The sequence below is a fragment of the Anser brachyrhynchus genome (genome assembly GCF_964034855.1).
Source record: "Anser brachyrhynchus genome assembly, chromosome: 1".
Lineage (NCBI taxonomy): Eukaryota > Metazoa > Chordata > Aves > Anseriformes > Anatidae > Anser > Anser brachyrhynchus.
The window spans coordinates 103,101,618-103,122,959 of NC_137694.1; the positions used below are offsets into that span (position 1 = coordinate 103,101,618).

At 52.2% G+C, this 21,342-nt stretch overlaps 3 protein-coding genes across 5 annotated transcripts in view; 2 read left to right on the forward strand and 1 right to left on the reverse strand.

Moving 5' to 3' along the window:
• Window positions 1-21,342, reverse strand: part of PHB2 (prohibitin 2) — a 171,761-nt gene that overhangs the window by 40,651 nt on the left and 109,768 nt on the right. The gene's annotated exons all lie outside the window — the stretch shown is intronic.
• On the forward strand, window positions 3,413-9,572 carry GPR162 (G protein-coupled receptor 162). 2 transcript variants are annotated; one of them, XM_080553852.1, is made up of 5 exons: window positions 3,413-3,621; window positions 5,008-6,761; window positions 7,577-7,766; window positions 8,364-8,515; window positions 8,684-9,572. In XM_080553852.1, the coding sequence occupies exons 2-5, from the start codon at window positions 5,925-5,927 to the stop codon at window positions 9,209-9,211; spliced, it is 1,707 nt and encodes a 568-aa protein (XP_080409978.1). In that variant the 5' UTR covers window positions 3,413-3,621; window positions 5,008-5,924; the 3' UTR covers window positions 9,212-9,572. The 2 variants fall into 2 exon arrangements, with proteins under 2 accessions (XP_080409978.1, XP_080409979.1); XM_080553853.1 differs by lacking the exon at window positions 3,413-3,621 and adding an exon at window positions 3,915-4,156.
• On the forward strand, window positions 10,340-21,235 carry P3H3 (prolyl 3-hydroxylase 3). The gene is made up of 15 exons (XM_080553804.1): window positions 10,340-10,818; window positions 11,105-11,257; window positions 11,603-11,795; window positions 11,924-12,055; window positions 13,077-13,210; window positions 13,500-13,589; window positions 13,936-13,988; window positions 14,194-14,252; window positions 15,403-15,527; window positions 15,651-15,746; window positions 16,712-16,862; window positions 17,039-17,156; window positions 19,623-19,698; window positions 20,116-20,256; window positions 20,536-21,235. The coding sequence occupies exons 1-15, from the start codon at window positions 10,372-10,374 to the stop codon at window positions 20,746-20,748; spliced, it is 2,181 nt and encodes a 726-aa protein (XP_080409930.1). The 5' UTR covers window positions 10,340-10,371; the 3' UTR covers window positions 20,749-21,235.

The window sequence follows — 21,342 nt, forward strand, 5'->3', positions numbered from 1 at the left end:
GGCTCTGCAGCAAGGCGCTCGCAACCCTCAGCATTCAGAGCCAAATGACCCCATGTGTTTCTTTCCGTGTCCCCAAGGTCTAGAAGGGAGGACACTGTGTGCTTAACCCTCTTCTCGTTTCACTTTATCTCACTGCTGAAACCCCAGCCTATTTTTGAACTTTTTTTTTTTTTTTTAAGTGTTTGCTTGATGTTGAGATACCTCAGACATACTTAGACAAGCTAGGAGAATGGGTAGTAAAATTAATGTTGTAATTCTGCGTTACAAATACAAAGCAAAGCAATCATTTTGGCTCCCTCCTGACATTATAGGTTCCCAGATTAACAGTTCAGGAACTCCTAGTTATTCTCTCTGTGTAGTGTTTGGGGATTTTAAAAAGTAGCACAATTACATTCTAAAATGCCATCTTTACATCCTTTACAGACAGGAACTCACTGCCTCAGGCCAGAAGCACAGAAAAGATGAAAAAGGGGGTCAGTAAGATAGAGAAGACAAGAACATAGAAAGCACAACATCAGGCAGGTAGGGAGTAGCGGAAACAGGAGGATATATACACCTCTGCCAAAGAGCATGCGGCTTTATAACCACCATGGGTCTGACAAGTCTATCCTGGTACTTCATTTTCTCAAGGAAAATATCAAATACAAATGTTTATGAATGACAGAGGAAAAAATCTTTTAGAATGTGCCCACCTGCCTGAGGAAAAGCATCCAGCTGAAAACAAGCATTCACAAATTTGAATCCTTTTTTTTTTTTCTAATATGGCAAGCCCTTAATATTTATGTGTAGCTCATGACCAGCATTAGACAAGGTCTTCTGTCTCCCGAGATGAGCTATTAGCAGTTGCCCATTTTGCAGATGAATTAACCGAGAAATCTCACTAAATCTTTTCATACAGCACTAGAAATAGAATCTAAGGTTTGGATATGATAAATCTACATTGCAGTTGCTGTCTTTTCTGGTCAAATATGCTAATGTATCTGCTTGGCTGGCTTACTGTTAGCCATTAACCACACCCTGCTCAAAGAGCCAGAAAGGATGCCAGGAAACCTGCTAGCAAGCGTACCAGTATCGCCTCACAAGTGGCTGTGTAAACCTTAGAGTTTGCTTTGGGTCTCTGAGCCTGTATTTAACTGAATCCATGATCTGCAAGAAACATATGAAACTTCCCATGGTCACTAGCAAAGCTCCAAGTAAGAGCTGCAGACCATCAAAGCCCTGCCATTAGAAGTGGATTTGGTTATTCCATTAATGCTTCTGTTAATGCTTTTGCTTTTATGATGTTGGTGCTTGTCTCTTGTTAATGAGATCTGTTCCTTTAGGCATAAAAGGCAACTACTGCATAGAGCATTTTCCTCGCTCTTCAGAGCTGCTGTCCGGAAAGAACTGATCTATATGCAGAGAACTTTTCCAGAAAACAATTTTACAATTTGGCATTGTAACAGCAGTGTTTCTTTGGGCCTGGATGCATTAGGATATTCTGGTAGGGTACTGAGCCTTCGGACAGCAGATCACTGGTCGGAGTCCAGCCTGGCTCTGTAGGCATTAGAAATCACTCCAATCTCTGTAAGTCCTTCTAGGAGATCAGTTTTGGGGGGTTTCACTTATAGCATTCCTATCTCTAATTCAGAGGTGGTCAAAGCCCCAAATAAAACCTATTTTCATCACAACTTGCGTATTTACACAGACTAAACCATAAAGAAATCCACTCAGATGAGATGGACAAATGGACTAGCATCTGCTTCGGAGTATGACAGCCCTAGGCTAAATGCTTTCCTTACCACAGGGTTCATACCACTTCACCGTAAATCTTCAGTTTTGTGTTTTCATGCAGGCTAAGAACCCAGTCATGTTTTCAATCACAAGAAGCCCCCTTGAGATAGGAGGACCTGTACCCATCCAGCTCTGCTCACCTTCTCTCTGGGCAGGTATAGCCCAAGCCACAAAAAGGGCTATGGGATGCCACCACCTGTAGGGAGCTGAGGCAGGAAGGCAGTGCAGAAAGTGCCAGGAGCTTGGCTTGCAGTTCCCCTGAGATAACAAGAGGATTTATTCACCCACATAGGCAGGCTTACAACTCACACTACGGAGACTCAACTTCTGAATCATGATGGTAATGTGGAATCTATCACATTAAATAATTCATATAAATGGCTTTATTGGAGCTGCACGAGTGTTTACATTTATGGATACAGACCTTCTCACTTCGAGGCATAAACCTCCTGCAAATGATAGAAGTTGAGAAGAAATGATTGAAGAGGGCTGTGGTTGTCCCTTCCCACAGGTCTCTGGCTCCTGCTGCTGCTAGACCAACTGGTGAGATGAACAACCGTGGGGCTGTTCCACCTGGGCTGTTCCTGCATGGCAAAGAGCAGTCACAACAGCTAATGCAGGTCCTAGGGAGAGCTGACCTCTGGAACTGCCTTCGCTGCTGCCCCTGTGCCTGAAAACCAGAAGGACTTACAGCTTTCTTGCTCAAGAGTCTCTTCTTCTGCTGACCGTTCAGACCCCAGATGAAAGTCTTTGGTATCAGATGAAATTCTTGGATCCCAAGGCTCTTGGGATCAATGCAGACAATATTCATAATGGCGTATGAAGTCTGACAGGGTGATAAAGCTGAGCAGACCCTGAATCCGTAGGGTTACGTCAACATTAGCGAACAGATGAGTGGATCCGTAGAGGAAAACAAACAATGCTGAGGATTAGTGGCCAGGCTGAAAATGTCTGGGGACTTACTTCAGAATATCACCAGCCCAAAGGAAAGCTGAGCTCTCGTTAGTCCTCAGAGCACGCTTGTCGCACATCTTGCAGGTTCCTTTGCCTGAACTGTTCGCGTGCCCCTGATCCAAACTGAAGCATACTCTAAGTGTCCAGAAACATGGGCTCCCGTCCCAGCCCAGTTTGGATGGAGGGCAGCGAGGCAGAGATTTTGGGAGACACCTGTTTGTAAAAGGAGCGAGGGGAAGGAAGGTGCTGGCACCTTCAATTCAGGAGAAAGTAACTGAGGAAACGGAGACGCCCATGGGCTTGTGAAGGCTTTCTAGCGCGGATCACCCTCTCCGGGGTGACCACAGCCGGAGGGGGAGCTGCACCCTTCTGACACAACCTCCGAGCACCCTTCCTGCTCTCCCTCCTCCTCCTCCCCGCTCCCCGCCGGTGGGACGGCGCCGCCGGCCGGCGACAGAGGAGCACACCGCAGCGGCCAGGCCTCGCGCCCCGGGCACCCCGCTCCCCGGGCAGCCCTGGCGGACCCCGCTACCCCCCCTGCCTCCCCGCGGCGTCCTCACCCCCCTGCCGGCGGCACCCCCCGCGGGCCGGCTGCCTGCTCGTCACCCTCCTCCTGACGAGGCGGCGGGCGAGGCCGCGGCCGGTGCCGGTGCCGGGGGCGGTGCGGCGGCTCCCGCCCGTCCGTCCCGGCCCGCCCCCCGGCTGCCCGGCCCGGCGGCGCTCCCGCCCCTCGCCCCCCGCCGTCGCCCCGCCCGGCGGACGGATGGCCGGAGCGAGGGGCCGGGGCGGCTGCCTGCGGCGTCCGCTGCTGCGGCGGCCGCGGCCGGAGGCGGCGGAGCTGGGCACAGCCGCGCGGGGCGCCCGTCGCCATGGCAGCGCCTGCTCCGGAGAGAGGTAAGATGGGGCCCCCGCCGCCGCCGCCTCCATCGGCCCCCGCCTCGCCGCCGCCGGTACCGCCGGGCTCGGCTCGGCCGCCCCCGGCGCCCCGCAGGGTGCCCTTGTCCCCGCGGGGCGGGCCGGGCCGGGCCGGGCGGCTTGGCCCGCGGCCGGCCATCGTGCGTGGGAGCCGGGGCCCCCCGCGGTCCGCGGTGGCTGGAGGGGGGGACCGCGGCTCGGCTGGCGGCGGAACCGGGCCCCGCAGGCAGCAGGCGCGGGAGGGCGCCCGCCTCGTCCGGGAGCGGCGCGGGCCGCCGCTGCACGCCGGGTGGGAAGGGCGGCGGAGGGGGAGGCTGCGAGGAAATTCGGCCCCCCCCGGGATTAGCGGGGACGGCTAGCTTCGTCACGGACCCCAGAGGCCTAACTGCAAACGTGACGGTATCGGGGGGGGGGGAATAAGACGAAGCAGAATGGGGACATCTCTGATCCAGCCACGATAAACTGCTCCAGGCGGAGGGAAAAGCGGGAACAGCCTCAGGTGGTTATCGAGGAGGTGAGAAGACAGGGAGACCCAGAAGGATGGGGAAGGGTAGGAGCCGAGAGCCGCTCGCGCAGGCTCGGGGTCACGGATCCACCCACAGAAAGACCGAGTTTGTATCAGTTCGGGATGAGGGGCAGAGCAGGCCGCCATCCTCCTGGGGCATCCTCCTGGGGCATAGCCTGCGGGGGAGGGCAGGAGGGGGGCTGAGCCGGCAGCACCAGGGGTCACCGGCAGAGGTGGGCGCTCCCAGGACCGCTTGCAGCAGTCTGGTTCACTGGGTGTGGGACTGCTGTGTCTGGAGACCTGGGCTGCTTTAGCATAAGCGCAAGGTGTGTTGGCGAAAAGGCTTGTGCTACAGGACTGGGGGATTGCGGTGCGTTGCCGGAGCAGTGAATCACAGCCCTAGATCGGATGGGATGAGCGCGGCAGGTTAAAGTCCGGAGTACTGACGGAGGGAAGCAGAGGTCCGAAGACTGGCGTGGCTGTGGGAGCTGTACATCAGGAGCAAGGGGTGCTGGCACGGATATTTGGGGAGGACAGGACCGGAATGGCAGGGAGCAATGCAGATGAAGGCATTGGTTTAAAAGACGGCATTATTAATATTCTGGGTGGGGAGCCTAAGACTGGAATAGCAGGGAGAACAGGGAGCCTCAGGAGCTCTGGAAGGAGTTGCTGGGGACCAGAGGTATGTAGGTACCAGCACAAATCTGGGTCTTCTGTTCCCTGAAAGACACAGGAAGAGCTCTGCAAAGCCTAAGTCATGACAATGTGTTTGTGTGGGCAAGGAGAGAGAGAGAGAGAGAGAGAGATCTGGGAAGACGGTACGATCTTAAATTACTTTTTTTCTTTTCTCTCTTCTACAGTGAACCTCATGCCCTGAATCTCCAAGGGAACCTTTGTAAAGGATCTTCCCCTCCCCGCCATCTCCTTATTGTTTGCTAGCTCTGCCCTGCGCTGTGCAGGGAAGCTTGAAAGAGCAGGCTGAGCCCTGGAGGACAGCAAAAAGGACAATGCAGTGAGGGTGCTGCGGGGTCTTGGCTAGGAAACTCTCTGAATCTTCTTCCTCACCCTTCACTCTCCATCGATGGCTCTCTGGCAACCTTGCCAGGCACATCTACCTGGCCACGAGTGTGGCATTTGGTGAGACAGAGGTTACACGCTGTGTACACACCACCCTCACCTTTTCTGTGGGACCTTCATCTTGTCTGAAACTCTTTGCTAGTTCCTCGTTCACTAGGACACTGGGCAACAGGCACCCACTGCTATCAAACTGTCTGGAGTGCCAGCATTCTGTTTGTGTGTGGCCTTCACCGGTCCCAGGAGAAGGTGGTCCCCGAGGCAGAAGGTGTCTGGGCAGCACGTGCAGTAAGGGGAGCTTTTTCTTTGGGGGAAGAGTAGAGGAGGGGAATGAAATAGATGGAGAGGAAAAGAAAAAGTGAGCATGAGAGACTGAGGGAAGAAGTACTGACAAGTGTTCATGAGAAGGAACGAAGGTGGAAGAAAGAAAGAGAACGGAAAAAACAGGTGAAAGAGTTAGAGCAAGTGAAAGAAATATAAGCAAACGAAAGGGAAGGGGGGGACTGAAAGTGAGACAGAGTTGAAGGCTGTAAGGCCTCGCACCTGGTGACAATGCCTTGAGGAACCCCTCCAGTGCGCGCGCACCGTGCATCACCGCAGCAGCAGATGAGGAGGGACGTGGTTCCCCCGGCGCGGAGTCTCGTTCGCCCTCTTACAGTAACCCAGTGGCAGGGACAGGGCGCAGCCTAGCAGGGGTGGCAGCATGGGGGACTCTGAATCAGAGTCCACCTTGCACAACAATTCACTGTGGTGGCTGGCATGCGGGATGTTAGCCCTGTTGGCCAACTCTTGGATTATCCTCAGCATCACAGCCAAGCAGCAGAAACACAAGCCCCTGGAGCTGCTGCTCTGCTTTCTTGCCGGGACTCACATCCTTATGGCAGCAGTACCCCTCACCACCTACGCTGTGGTGCAGCTGCGGCGCGAGTCCTCCGACTATGACTGGAACGAGAGCATCTGCAAGGTCTTTGTCTCCACATACTACACCCTGGCCCTGGCCACCTGCTTCACGGTGGCCTCCCTCTCCTACCACCGCATGTGGATGGTGAGGTGGCCAGTCAACTACCGGCTGAGCAATGCCAAGAAGCAGGCTCTGCACGCGGTCATGGGTATCTGGATGGTATCGTTCATCCTCTCCACCCTGCCCTCCATCGGCTGGCACAACAACGGCGAGCGGTACTATGCCCGTGGCTGCCAGTTCATCGTCAGCAAGATCGGGCTGGGCTTTGGCGTCTGCTTTAGCCTCCTGCTCCTCGGAGGAATCGTCATGGGCTTGGTGTGCGTGGGTATCACTTTCTACCAGACCCTGTGGGCGCACAGAAGACACCAGCAGTGCCGCCATCAGAGGGCAGAGGAAGCATCGTCCTGCTCATCAGCACACAACACTTTCAATGTGCCGGCCATTGTGGTGGAGGATGTGCGAGGCAAAAGGAGGTCCTCGCTGGACGGCTCTGAGTCAGCCAAGACCTCCCTGCAGATGACCAACCTCATCAGCGCTATTGTCTTCCTGTACGACACGCTCACTGGGGTGCCTATCTTGGTAAGCAGCGAGTTCTCCCTTTCCCTTCGCAAAGCCTGCAGTTAAGCTAGATTTCTGTCTGTCTCAGGTTTTAGAGAAGAAACTCTGTCTCCTGTCCACCAGCCATAGAGTTGCCACATCTGAATCTGTGCCATTCGGAGGGGTGATTTTAAAAAGGTTGAGGTAGTTCTCTCACCCATCCACAGGAACATTTTCCTAAGACAGGTCCGAGCCTGGGGAATACACCACACAGCCGAAAGCACTGTGAAAGTTTTAAGTGGCTGAGAGGAGACTGGAGAGGAGATTATTCTACAAATGTACAGGGGCATCTACCTTTGTAAAAAGGATGAGATTTCTGTCTCTCCGGTTTGCTTCTGGAGAACAGATACACCAGTTTTAACAGCTGTTGTAGAGAGTTGTCTTTTTCCTTCTGCTAGTATGTTTGTAGTCAGCATTCAAGTTTTGGCTGGCTGGTCGATTCTCTGCAAAACTGGAGAGCTGAGGAAGTTCTTAAAATGAACTATTAAGAGAACAGAGGCTTTAATCATATTTTTTTTCCAGTCGCCGTGTCTTTTCTTTGTACCTATTTAGCTTCAGCTCATAACGAGCACAGGGAAAAAGGGATGCTAACACCAAGTCTCGTATTACAGAGATCACAGCTCGGAATACGCTCCAGCAAACCATGAACAATTTTTCAAAGGGGCATGGGGTATTAACTTGATGAACCCTGTACTGACAGATTATATTCTACTACAGAAGTGACTCTTGTTATCCTTCTCCTTTGATCCCCACTTCTGTCTCCTTTATTGGCCTTGTTTCTCTCTCCAACCGTCAAGGTTGTGAGCTTTTTTAGCCTGCGCTATGATACGGCCCCCACCTGGATGGTCCTCGCTGTGCTCTGGTGCTCCATGGTGCAGACCCTGCTGCTCCCCTCCTTCATCTGGTCCTGCGAGCGCTACCGAGCAGATCTCCGCACCGTGTGGGAGCAGTGTGTGGCTATCATGTCTGAGGAAGACGGAGATGATGGTAAGCCCCTCACCGCCCTACAGTCACCTTTCTTCAATAACCCCCTCCCTGAAAAACTACAGAGGAAAGAGTGACCTGCCTTGGGAAAAGGACGTAATGGCACTGGGAGAGATGTTGTGGGTGGCTGTGTGGGATTCCTGTTAGAGCTTGGATTCAGTAACCATGTATCCTTTAAAAAATTATTTTGAAAATGTATTCCGGAGAAGGCTCTGCCGTTCACTTGCTGCCTTAGGACTCGCTAGCATCCCAGCAAAATCAGTGCAACAACCTTCACAGTAGGTAGAAGAGTAGAGATGATGTGTAGCTGTCAAACCACATTGAAAAGAGACACACCCCCAGGCCTCAGCCCAAGTTGCTGATCCAAAGGTCCAAGTTCTGGCGGGGAGAGATTCCAAAGTGAGACAGAAGAAACAAGGTGGTCTTTGTGTCCTTTAGTCCTGCTGGCAGCAGAAGGAAAAGGTCCTTGTTCAGAGATGAGTCTCGGTGGCTGCAAGTAGCGCCGCAGAAGTCAGACAAGCGTTAGGATGGCATCAAGGTGCCCTGATAATGCTCATCTTCTGTCTGAGAAGTGTTGCCTGTCATTCTCTTTGCCAACAGATGGCGTGTGTGATGATTATGGTGATGGCAGGATCTGCAAAGTGAGATTTGATGCCAACGGTGCTGCAGCCGTGAAGCGGGACTCTCGGGATATCAAACTGCTACCCATGCACCACATGTTGTTGCCCCAGGACAAGGTGCATTATCTGCAGGTGAGCTGCCGGCTATCGGGACAGCCCCACAACCCACTTCCTTCCCTGTCAGTCTCCCATATGTTTGTGTTCTGTAGACTCTCTTCTCTCGGAAGGCCTCGGATACTCCCCTTCCGTTCTGTCTCTTCTCCAAGTCTTCCATCACCTGCCTCCTTCTCCGTTTCCCAGGTCCCTATCTCCCGGAGAATGTCACATGATGAGACTAACATCTTCTCCACCCACCGCTCCACTCCATCCTTCCTACACAAGTGGTCTTCATCTGACGACATCCGCATTTCCACCCCCCGCAAGCCTGGAGTCCCCAGCTTCTTGCCTCCTCAGCTGCATGACTACCAGCACCGCCGGCGGCCTCCAGAAGATGAGCTGACAACCCTGCGGCAGTTTTTGGAGGGGGGGCTGGTGCCCCGGGTGTCCAGCTCCAGTGCCTGCTTCTTCCGAGATGAGATCACCACGTTCATCGACGAGACGCCACAGCCCACCCCAGCCTGCAGCCCACGGCACTCCCGTCTCCCGCTCGCATCACGCCGTGATCGCCGCCTCTCCCTTGGCAGCAGAGAGGAGGAGAGCGCTGACCGGCCGCGGCGCTGCTCGCTGGCCGGCAACGAAGCCTGGCATCTGCAGGACGGAGAGCAGGCGCCACGCGAAAGGACGCCTGAGGCCTGTGAGGCACAGACCTTCCAGGATCCCAAACTATGAGAGACAGCATCGGAAACATGCAGTGCCATCACGATTTTTAAATAAAACTCCAAACGTTCCCCTAGTCCTGGGACCCGAGTACTAATTTGCATTCTCATCTTTCTCGCCAGCAGGCAGGAAACACGGCACCCCGTGGTGGTGGTGGGGTAAAAGAAGTGTGACAGACCTGCAGAACGGAGCTCTACAGACACGGACATGGACCTGTGCCTGCTCTCAGGATACAAAGGCACCCACTGCCGCGACAGCCACTTGGCACCCTTGCCAGTCCCGTCCCCTTGTGAGCTCCACCCTCGCATTCGCTCTGCCCTAAGAGACAAGGCAGGCACAGAATGGTATTAAAATTCTATATTTGGAGTGTCAATCGTGTCTGTTTTTAAAATAATATATTAGTAATAATTTTGTTTCCATAGAAACAAAATGATTGGCCCAACGTTTAACGAAGCTTTGCTGGCTTCTGGAAGGGAAATGCCAAATGTGCAAGGCTCCCTCCCTCATCAGTGCATCTGGAGAGCAGCAGATCCCCAACATCCCGGGGAAGGGAATGAGGCCTGTGTTGAGGAGTCATCATGGGAGATGGGGTGAAGAGATTCCCCGTCCATTTCAGGGGAGACTTAGGCTGCCTATAGGCCTCTGTGGTTTTTGAGGCAACCGCTGGCTTGAAAACGGTTAAATTATCTCCGAAAAGACCCTGAGCCGCGAAGCTGCGTTTCACTGATGCGCTCTGTTGATCCCAGCACGTGCTTTGCGACCGCGAGAAGCACAGGGGCCAACGCTCCTCACCCAGCCAGCAGCCAGCTAGGGGAAGCCTGCGTAGGCCCCCCGTCAGCCCACGCTGCCAAAGCTGGGAACGGTGGGGGCTACGTCGAGCTTCTGCCCCGCAGAGCAACCGGGAGGGATGCACGGTGGTGGCGGGCGGTGGACGGACCCCCTGCCCCCCAGCCGCTGCCGGTGGTTGCAGCTCGGGGTGAAGCGTCCGAGGGGCTGCGGCCCGTCCTCGTCCCCGTCCTCCACCTCCCCGGCCCCCGCCGCCCGCCCCGCTGGGCGTGCCCAGCCCGGGGCCCTCCAGAGCCTCCTCCCGCTGCCGGACCCTCCTCCTCCTCCTCCTCCTCTTCCTCCTCCTCCTCCTCCTCCTCCTCCTCCTCCTCCTCGGCGGCTCGGCCATGGCCCCGCTGCCGTCCCTCTGCCTCCTCCTCCTCGTCCTCCTCCTCCTCCCCCCCGGTGCCGCCGCCGCGTCCCCGTCCCCGTCGCGCCTGGTGCCCTACGACCTGCTGTACGCCGACGGCGTGCGGGCGTACTTGGCCCGGGACTGGGGGCGGGCGGCCGAGCTGCTGCAGCGCGCCCTGCACAGCTACGCGGGGCTGCGGGCGGCCCGCCGAGCCTGCCGGGCCGCCTGCCGCCGGGAGGCCGCCTTCCTCGGCGGGCCGCCGGCCGCCGGGCCCTGGGAGGCGGCGCTCCTCGACCGGGTGCTGCAGCGGGCCGACTGCCTGCAGCACTGCCTGGGGAGCCGGCTGGGAGCCGCGCCCTCCGCGCACCGGGCCAGCCACGCCGTCCGCAGGGACTTCGAGCGGAGGGAGCCCTACAACTACCTGCAGGTGGCCTTCTTCCAGGTGGGGCGGCGCGGCCGGGAGCGGCACCGCGGGTCGTTGCCCTCGGGGAGGGACCGAGCGAGCCGCAGGAGCCGTGGCGCAGCCCTGCCGCGGCCGTCCCTGGCGCTTCTCTCCCCGGGGAAGCGGAGGAGGAGAGGGTCAGGGGGCAGTGGGGGCTGCCGGGGGCAGCACGGGGCTCTCCCGTGTGCTGTGCGGGCACCCGGGTCACAAAGTCAGCAGGAGCGGCTGGCCTGAAGGGTGGGTCTGAGGAGAAGCGGGAGTTATGCGTGCTGGCTTTCCTCCGCAGCTGAAGAAGCTGGACCAGGCCGTGTCCGCCGCTCACACGTTCTTCGTCGCCAACCCCCAGCACCTCCAGATGCGGGAGGACATAGAGAAGTACCGGCGTATGTCAGGGGTGAAGTCGGACAACTTCCGAGACCTGGAGGCCGCACCGCACTGGGTAAGGGTTCGGTGCAGAACCCGGCAGCTTGTGCCACGTCCTAGGGAGCAGTCTGGAGCCCTGATCTGTCCCTGCACAAGGGCCGTGGCTTGAGACAAGATAGCCACACGTCAATGAAGGCACGCTCTTGCAATTTTGACACAGAGGTTTTACAGTGACAATTACAGCAGGCTGCAAGGTCTTGGAGAAGTACGTTTAACTTAACTCCAGAGAAATTGCACTGTGTGGTGGGCACGATCCAGGCAGGCCCCTGGGTATTAGCACTATCCAGAAAGTAACTCAAAGTCTCAGGGAGTCCTTTTGTGTCGCCCACGCTAATGAGGAGTCTGGATCTGTCCTTTGTAGGAAGCATATGAGGCTGGCGTGCAGCACTACAACGCAGATGAGTACCTGCAGGCTGTGGACAGACTGGAGGAGTCGCTCAGAGAGGCACTGTCAGCACTAGAAGAGTGTCGTGCCCTGTGTGAAGGGCCTTTGGAGGAGGAGGAGGAAGAGGAGGAGGAGGAAATGCAACCTGGCCTCTATGAAGCCATTGCAGGTAGTGTTAGCGGCACAGAGGGATGGGTAGGAAGGCCATTCTTCCCACAGTGGGCATGCCCCATTTTCCAGTGCTCATATCTGGCAGAAGTGGGAGCTGCTGGCTTTCACTGCTTCTCTTTCTTGCAGCCCATTATATTCAGGTTTTGAAGTGCAGACAGCAGTGCGTCCTTGAAATTGCCACAAAGCCAGGGCGGATTTCTGCCACGGAAGATTTTATACCCTCTCATCTTGATTTACTACAGTTTGCCTACGATCAAGGTGAGCAGAGCTACAAACCAGTGGGTGATGCCATGGCACCCCTAAACTTGCCACTCGCCTCTGGACCTGGAGGGCACAACGTCACAGGGAGAAGCAGCCCACTTACCTGAGCTCTGCCTCACCCCTTCCTCTGTCCACACCTCCCCTGCTCTGCCCAGAACCTCTCTTCTCTTGCTCAAGCCCAAGCCTAAGTCTGTAGCCACCTTGGGAGAGGTCTCTTGTTCTCTGCTTCAGTCTCATTGTGCAGCTTCTGTAACATGTGGCTGTTTCCACTGTGTGCGTGGAAAAATCTTTCCTACAGCACTCTCCATTTCAAGTCCTCACTCCATGTCAGGCTCCCCACATCTTATCTAGAGCATATGCATGCATCTCCTGTCAACAGTGGTGTGCCTTCCCAGCCAGCCCTGCCTGCCCTAGGTGAAATGATGGCTTGTCATGACATTGGTCATTCTGTCACTTTTTCTGGCACCTCATCTCTTCTCTTTGACGCTTCCACTCCCTTTTACACTGACCCAACTGCCTGTCATCTCCTCTCTCAGACCACTGGTAAAACTTGTATCTCAAAGAAGCCTCCAGGCTCCTCATCATGCCTGTTCATGAGGGATGTGGGACTGTCCTTCCTCATATATCTTAAATATATAATATATATGTTTTTTTAAAAGATATACTAAATGTATATACGTGCATATATATATTATATTTAAGGCAAGTATTTAATAAATATATTAAATATCTATAGAAAAATATTTATTTTAAAATATATATTTATTTCTCTGTCTCCTCTAAATGAGCTCTCACTAAATATTGAAAGTGGGCCCATTCTTTGCCTGGCTTATTCCCTGTATTCTCTGTCCATTGCTCAGTAGAGGCGCAGCAAGGCAGGGATTGGTGTGTATTCAGTGTTAGGCCTCCTGCTGCCAGATCCTGACCAGGACTTGGGCTGTAGCTGGCCTATACACATTTGCTGCTAACACCGAGTCTTTCAGACATACCTGTTTGTTCTGTTTTGTCCCTGCCCAAGTTGGGAACCAGGCACTGGCTGCTGAATGTGCTGCTTCCTATTTGCTCTTCTATCCCACGGATGAGCCAGTATTGGAGAAAATGAAACAGTACCAAACAGAACTTGGAGAGGACACAACTGTCACAGCAAGAGAGGTAGTTACAACCCCAGGTCTGTACTTTCTGGCCCTCCCCTGTCCCATACAACAGGACCCCAGGTTCAGGAGACAAAAAGGGAAACATCTTAATGCAGATGTGTGCCAAGCCCAAGACTGAAGAAACTGGAGCCTGAGTTTGCTTATAGTCTGTACCAAGCAGGGTCTTTCTGGGACAGAACTGGGCCCTCATAGCAAACAGCAATGTGTGGCGGAAGGTTTCTGCCCTGGATGGGGATGTGGGTTCTCTTTTGTGGAGTGGTTGTTTGACAGCCTCTTTGCTTCCATAGAATATTCACCATTATGTGCAGAGATCTCTGATGGAGAAGAAGTTGATTTACTATGCAGTGGAGCATCTAGGAGGAACTTTTAATGACCCTGTAAGTAATGATATCATCTTAATCTTCCTTCCCTGATTTCACCAAGACAGTTGCTTGATCTCATTTCGGTAGCACCTGATCCAGAAGGGATCAGATGCTGGTGAGAAGGATCCCCAAGTACTTGCGAGGTGAATTTTTAAGGCCTTTCTACTGCTTCACAACTTAAGTTTGTTGGAAACTGCTGTAGTAAGCATACACATTAGCCCAATCTGATTGTCCTCAGCTTTAGGCCAGAACCATTGGTGTGATCTTCCGTGAAGAAGGGGGACAAGGAGCTGGCTGTTTGTCCTGATCTGCTGTGGGAGAAGTTTGCTTTGTGGTGAGCCATCTGTATTTGTTCCTACAGGATCTTTGGACTCCAGATGAGCTGATTCCTGAAAATCTAAAGCAGAAATACAGGTAAGGTTGGATGAGTTGACTAGGACTGAAGAAGAAGTGTTGGAAGTAGGGGATGGGGGCAGACTGGCAGGGGTGATATAAGGAACAATAATACCGAGGGATTGGCAAAACAGGAACAGCAAGTGAAATGCTGACCACAGAGGAGAGTTAGACATAGCTCTGTGTGCTGACACCCCTGGTCTGTGTTTTTTCCCTTGCTCCCGAGAGAGGATCAAGAGAAGCAAAAGCAGGAAACTCTGGATGTAGAAGAGAGGGAGAAGAGGGGTGAGTAAAAACTTGAAGAAGGATTTGGATGCAGTCAGCTAAGCTAAATGCTGTCTTTGCTTCCATCCTCAGACATTTGAATGCTAGCATATATGCAGACTGACACGAATGGCTCAGCACATCTTCTCACTGTTTCTTTTCTCTATCTGTGATGCATGTGTAATCTTGAAAAATCTCGCTGCATTACCTCTCTGGGATGGGAACTTAAAGAGCACTGTGGTTGGAGAAGCTGCCTGGATCTATGACAAGCCTGTGGACGTGCAGATCCCTGTTCAGTGCAGCTGGTGTGGACAGGCAGGAGCGTCTGCACGAAACCTGGTTCAACTCCGCCACCCCATTTCAAACAACATTTTTCTGAAGGGGACAAGGAGAAGGCAGGGGGGAATGGAAACTGGAAACAGACTATTCAGCTTGGGCAAGTCTTTCCCTGAAAAACACCATTTCAAATGTTTTGTGGCTGAATGCTAAAGGCTGCAATGCAGAGTCCTGTATTCTTGCTGGCCCTAATACTCTTGCAGGACTCTATCTTGTCATCTTTGCTTGAAGTAGCCCCAAGTGATTCTCTTGCTGTGTCATGTGAAAGCAGGTCATTCTGAGAGCCTGAGTGCATTGGCATTTCTTACCATCCAGAGGGGAGGGGAGGGGAGGGGGGAGAAGACCAAAGATCAAAAGATTAAGTTGTTACCTAATACCCGTCGCTTCTCTTTGGGACTGGAGAAAATAGGAAGATGCATTGGAGGTACTTCTGGGATAAGATGCATGACAGAAAGGAGGGTTGATGGAGGTGTTTACCTGCTTCCTTTCTCCAGAGCCTCACCCCAGGAGGCTGGACCTGTTCTGCTGCTGCGACCCACAGTGCATTCAACTGTCCCCAGCTCCCTGCTGCTGTCCCAGCAAGCCCCAAGTTTCTGCTGGCTCCTGAAGCACTTGCTGTAGGCCAGCTCCCCCAGCTGATGCTCGGGTTCCCCTGAAGCATGTGAGGGGTGCAGGTGGCCCAGATCGGCAAGGAATTAGCGCTTCTGGGGAACTGTCCTGTCTTCCCAGAGAATGTATAGTGTCTCTCTACTTCCTGGGCCAGGCTGGGGGATGGTGTCTGAGGGCTTCTTATCCAAAGCTTGCTCATCTTTGTCTGTACTTACTTCTCCTACAGGTCCTTTGCCTTTTGAGGGTATCACTGTCACCATGGATTCCCGACAGATGAATGGAACCCACAGGGTTGTGTTTGACAGAGTCCTGACAGAGTCTGAGTGTAAAGACCTTCTCCGGCTGACAAAGGTGAGGCCTGGATATTGTAGGAGCTGCCCTATATGTCCTTTCCTCCTCAGCAGGCAAGACCATAACGTTGCTGTGAGGAGAAAAGGCAACCTAATGTGTGTCCTCTGCATTGTTCTGCTCCAGGCAGCAGGAGGAACAGGAGATGGCTACCGAGCGAGACGCTCCCCTCATACGCCACATGAGAGATTTGAAGGGTTAACTGTTCTGAAGGCCATGCAGGTAAGTGGCTCTGTGAGTCTCCTTGGTTGTCCATAAAGCATGTTTACCACCCGAGCATTTTTCTTTGTGAAGTGCTCTCTGGATAGGGTCCTGGGCGTGTTATCTTCCTTACAAGAACATGTGCAGCTTCTCCTGAGCCTCCACATTCATGTTAAGGCACACTGTACACGGAGGGCTTGATAAGCACCTTCTCTCTTGTGGGGCAGGATTTCAGATTGCTGTTTGTCCCTGTGCAAGAGTCTTAAAGACACGCATAGCTTAGAATTGTGGAATAATTTAAGGTGGAAGGAGCCTCTGGGGATCTCTGCTTCAGCCCCCTGCTCACAGCATAACTCCAAAGCTGGATGAAATTGCTCAAGGCTTTGCACAGGCAAGTTGTGAACATCTCCAAGAGTGGAGATTGCCTAGCCTCTATGGTACCTTTCTCAGTGCTGTACCACTCTCAAGGGGAAGAAATTTTTCCTTATATCTAGCCAAAATTTCCCTTGCTGCAACTTACACCCGTTGCTTCCTGTCTTTTCTCTTTGTCCCTCTGAGAAGAAACCGGTTCCATCTTCTTCATAACCACCTTTCAGGTGCCAGGAGACTGTAGATGGATCCTCCCTTGGCTTTCTCTACTCTAGGCTGAAGAAATCCAGCCCTTCCAACCTTTCTTCTAAGTCATGTGCTCCAAGCCTCCAGCCATCTTAAGACCCTCCCCTGAAGACTCACGCCAGTTTTCCCTTGTCCCTCCTGTACCGGGGACACAAAACGATGCATTCCAGATGTGCTTCATGCGCTAAGTAGAGGGAAAGAATCACTGCACTGTATAGGTGCACTCCTGACGTGTTTACATGAGAAAACATGTTCCTTTCTTACATGTGTGACCACAGGACTTTTTGCAGATCTGTTCTTCTGTACTGTGTACATGTGTCATTTCTTAGAGTGTCTCTAAGTATTCTAACAGGCTTGTTTTTCACTTGTAGCTGGCCCAGAATGGGGACGTGGACTGGAGAGATGCCAAACTGCTTCTGCAGGCCAGTGAGAAATCACGGAAAATCATAGAATCCTATTTCACTCCTGGAAAGAAACTGCATTTCTCATTCACACACCTTGTGTGCCGCACAGCCGTAGAAGGTAAAGAATCCTTCACCCTGTTAGTCCCTTTCTCCTGGGGAGTCTGCTTCCCAGTCCCAGCCACGCACTCGCAGGAGACTCTCATCCCTTTACTCTCAGCGCACCCCTCACCCTATTCCTTATTCTTTCTCGAGATTTAAAATGCCCTTGTTCTGTTTTGCAACTTCCCTTTTCAGAGGAGCAGGAAGGTCGCATGGATCTCAGTCATCCTGTCCATGCTGATAATTGTCTGTTGGATCCTGAGGGGAAAGAGTGCTGGAAAGAACCACCTGCCTACGTCTACAGGGATTACAGGTAAGAGGAGGGGACCTGCATTAGATCATGTGGAGATCAGAATGTCTTCCCAGCCCCAAAAGAGGATGAGCTCAGCTTGTAGAAACCAGGCCGTTGGTTTGGGTTGTTGGCTCAAAGCCAGCCAGGGCTGTAGCATCAGACAGAGGGCTCCATCAGTGGCTTCAGATGGAGGTGTAAAACACCTCCTCTAGGCTGGGAAGATCTACCCTTTATCCCTCCTCCCTCTCCACATCCAGCATCGGCAGAGAGCAGGATGAGACTGGGAGGCTTCTTGGGCCTAGAACCACGATATTAAATTGTCTTGTCTACTTGTCTATCACAATACTACAGTCCACTTCTAGCCCTTAAGACAAGATATTTCTTTCAATCTTGTTCTGTCTTTCACAGCCTAACTGACCCATTGCCCACACATTACAGGAGAGGGAGAACCGGGCTCCTTGGATTTCCTTTGTTTGAGCTGTCAGTGTATTTTGGTGGCTGTTCTACCATGAATCTCTCTGAGGATTCACTGTCAATACTTGGTATTGGGATTTTTCATTACATGCAGAGGTTGTTTCAGCTTGTGGCAGGTTTTGTAACTCTTCTGTGAAACAAACAAACACATTTTCAAGATGGTGACAAGTGTTGCACACTGCAACCGGATGAGGCCAGGTCACTGCAGTTTATTCCCACGATTCACCATCTCATCCTCAGGCAACCAAAAATCTTAGATGCCTTTTCTTTGAGTGGCAGCTGAACCCAAAGCAGAATTTTTCTCTGAGCAGTCTACAGTAGGGATGTGGGACTTAGAGGTAATTCTGTTTGGTATCATCAATTCCATTTCCCTTCTTCCATGGATGTTGACTTGGTACAGTCAGATCATAAAGTTACAAGGCTCTGTCTCATGACTGGTTAGCTCTCTGTCTTGTGAGAAGGTTATCCCGTCACCTCACTCCTCACTGGATAGTACGATTCTCTGACTTGTACCACAACGCATATTAAAGTATCCTTCTTGGGTCTGTGCCATTGAGCTGTTTCTAGGAATATTCCTGCTCTCTTGCAGAGTGAAGTGCGATAGACCAACCAACTCAACAAGGGCTGAGCTCTTAAGCTGTCTTTTTAAAAGAGGACCCTATCCACAAGACAACCTAAGAAGCATTTTTTAAAAACTCCCTCGATCTGTTCTGTGTATTTGCGCTATGGTCATTATAATGAAAATATTAAACAGAGTTGGGCCCAGCAGTCCAAGGGTTCCTGTAATCCTCCTCCAAGTGAACAGTACTGCTGTCAGTGCCGCTTGTGCAATATTCAGTGTGTGCTGTTCACATGCTTTTCTTCACCTTCTCTGTGTTCATTAGTAATTTCTCTAGTGGCACTGTTCTGAATACTTTAAGAGAGTCCAAAACTCCTGAAATTGTGCACATTGTCTTTCTCTGGGAAATGAACTGTTTTGTCAAAGACTGTGTAACTACCCCAATCTGCTTTTAGTACACCCATGTTACATTTTAAAACCACTTTCCATTTACCTCTTGTCCTTCAATTACCTGTCTCCCGAGAAATGGATTTGAAAGCCCTGCAGACTGCTGAGGTCAGGCTAATGGGCCTGTTTATGCTTCAACCACTATTGCTATCCTCCTGCCCTTTTGTGCAGGTGAGAGCTATCCTTGCTCTTCTCAAGTCATTGTCACCATCCTGACTTCAGTCTTTTTAAAGCACTGTGGGGAGAAGAGCTATAACTTTCTGGACTTCAGGGTTGTTAGTCCTGTCATTGTTCTTATGTCTTTAAAATTTTGCTTTAGCAGCCGTAGTGTTGATATCTGTTTCGTACATGGAGTCCATTAATGAGCCTCGTTTGTTCCTTTGGCATTCTTTGTCAGCTTAATTGAATACCAAGAGGAACTCAGGCACTTTTTTCTCATTTATTTGACTGTGGTCTCACCTGCACCTCACAGTCACCTCACTGCTTCTCTTAATGTCTAGCATGAGTAAAGAAATTTCTTGTTTTAATTTTCTTTTCCACATGCATCAAGTCTGTTTTTGACCATTGTTTTATTACCCTTTATTCACTGATTCTTAAGACGTAACATTCTTTGTTAATTAATCCCCTCTTCTGAGTCTTAGATTATTCCTGATATTAAAACATAAGGTCAGGACCAAGGTCCATTTAGCGCAGGGCATTGTCACAACAGTGCCACAGATGCATGCTGCAGAGTATTTAAAAATAAATAGATAAATCAGGATGAGTGTGTAGAGCTAACTCCATGAAGTACTCTTCCAGCCTCTTGTGGCTTGCAGTTCAGGGACTTCCCTGAGCTAGCCACTGCTGTATTTAAATCCCCAAATGGATTCTCCTGGTAACTGGTCTGGTCACTTTTTGAATCTCTGGCATCAATCAGGTGCCATGCTTTCCTGTGGCAAACGGAGTGGGGAAACACCTCAGATAAATGGGTTTCACTGTCCGTATGTCCTTTTTCCTTTGGTCCACAGTGGCATTCTCTACCTCAATGATGACTTCCAAGGTGGGGGCCTTTTCTTCACTGAAATGGACGCTGTGACTGTCACGGTAAGTCTAGGACTAGCCAAAGAAAGGAAAGAGGACTGAGAGTGAGATTAGTCTGGGTTGGGGGACAACAGTTGGTTATTGGATCCCACTACTCCAAAAACAATCCAGTGCTTGTGCTGTGACAGATTCAAATAGGGGCAGCTAAAGGCAAATTGAGGCAAATTTCAGACAGGGGAGAGGTTAACTCCTTTCTAGCAGAGATATTCCAGGCTCTTCCAGCCTGTGGGAGTCTGTGACCTCTGTTTTCCGTTTGGTTCTCTCTGTCCTCCTCCTACCTACCCTGCTCGTATACTCTGGCATTGGATGTCTAGAGGCTCTTTGCTGTTCCACACTCCCAGAGGCAACATAATCTGTAGAAGGACAGTGTACTGCAGAGCAGGGGGTGCTGGCTTCATTGTCTCTTCTCTCTCCTGGCAGGCCAAGGTGCGTCCTAAGTGTGGGAGGCTGGTAGCCTTCAGCTCTGGCAAGGAGAACCCCCACGGCGTGTGGGCAGTGAGCCGTGGGAGGCGCTGCGCCATTGCTCTCTGGTATACACACTCCCAGGAGCATGCTGAGCAGGTAAAGGGCCGTGCTGGAGAAACGTATACAAGCACCTCCAAACTAGATCAGATCCCCTGGGGAATCGATTTTGAGTTTCTCCATGGGGCAACAGCTCGCGGTTGTTCTCTGACAAGTTACTTGGTGGAGGGGTCAGACAGTGGTGGGTCCTACAAGAGAGAAGGGCTCCAGTGGGGCTGGATGGATGTGGCAAAGACAAGGTCTGTCTTGTCAGCCGCTGTGAGCAGGTCTGAAATCCTAGCAGAGAGGGATTCATACCATTCCTCTCTATGGCTGCAGGAGCGGGTAAAGGCAGAGGAGCTGATGGAGCGGAGAGCCGCGGAGCAGAACCAGCCTGGTGGAGAAGAATATCAGGGTGCTGATCACAGCAGCAGATCCTCCTCAGAGTCCCTCACTCCCGATGGCAGAGCCGGGCCCGTGAGCCGGAGACACAAGCCTGGCTCGGACAGGATGCAGCAGCCCAAGCAGACGCGGGCCAGAGATGAGTTCTGAGTACGCAGGGCCCCAGGGCAGGACTTGCACGCGCAGCGAGCTGGCAGGTGTTGGTAGTACAAGGACCATGAAGGCCTAAAGCAGTTTATTAGCATGCTAGAGCCATAGTGATGGGGAGGGTTGCAGCTTTCTTCTCTGTGACATCCCAGCAGCTGAAAAACGGGAGCGGGGACAGTGTATTAAGGTTAGCAACTCCTGGATCTTTCTTTACTGCCCTGCCAACTTGTTTGTGTCACTCAGAAGTAAGAAGGCAGGCTCCCCTCACCCCACTCCTCTCAGAGCCAGCTTCTTGGTCATACAGGGACAAAGACAAGAGCTGGAGGAGGAGCCTGGGGACGTTCAGGAGCAAGGGCTGTCTCACATTCAGGAATTCAAAAAGGAGAAGTCTCTGAATTTCCTTGGTGCCTGCAAACTCCAGAACCTCGAGATTGGCATGTGAGAGTAGATGAGGGACTGTGAATATATGGAATAAAAGCAAAATGCTGGATACGTGTGGTGGGAGCTTGAGTCTGTACACTGTGAGGGGACACATGTAGATGGGATGCTGGTGAAAATTAAATGATGGAAGGAGATTGAGCCCTCAGTGGGAGAAAA

Bases quoted from the DNA above. Each gene is read 5' to 3' on its own strand.
- P3H3 (XM_080553804.1), top strand. From the start codon at position 10,372: ATGGCCCCGCTGCCGTCCCTCTGCCTCCTCCTCCTCGTCCTCCTCCTC. The intron at 14,253-15,402 runs GTGAGTAAAAAC...CTTCTCCTACAG, and splicing joins AGAAGAGAGGGAGAAGAGGG to GTCCTTTGCCTTTTGAGGGT. The intron at 15,747-16,711 runs GTAAGTGGCTCT...TTTCACTTGTAG, and splicing joins CTGTTCTGAAGGCCATGCAG to CTGGCCCAGAATGGGGACGT.
- GPR162 (XM_080553852.1), top strand. From the start codon at position 5,925: ATGGGGGACTCTGAATCAGAGTCCACCTTGCACAACAATTCACTGTGG. The intron at 7,767-8,363 runs GTAAGCCCCTCA...CTTTGCCAACAG, and splicing joins TGAGGAAGACGGAGATGATG to ATGGCGTGTGTGATGATTAT. The intron at 8,516-8,683 runs GTGAGCTGCCGG...TCCGTTTCCCAG, and splicing joins ACAAGGTGCATTATCTGCAG to GTCCCTATCTCCCGGAGAAT.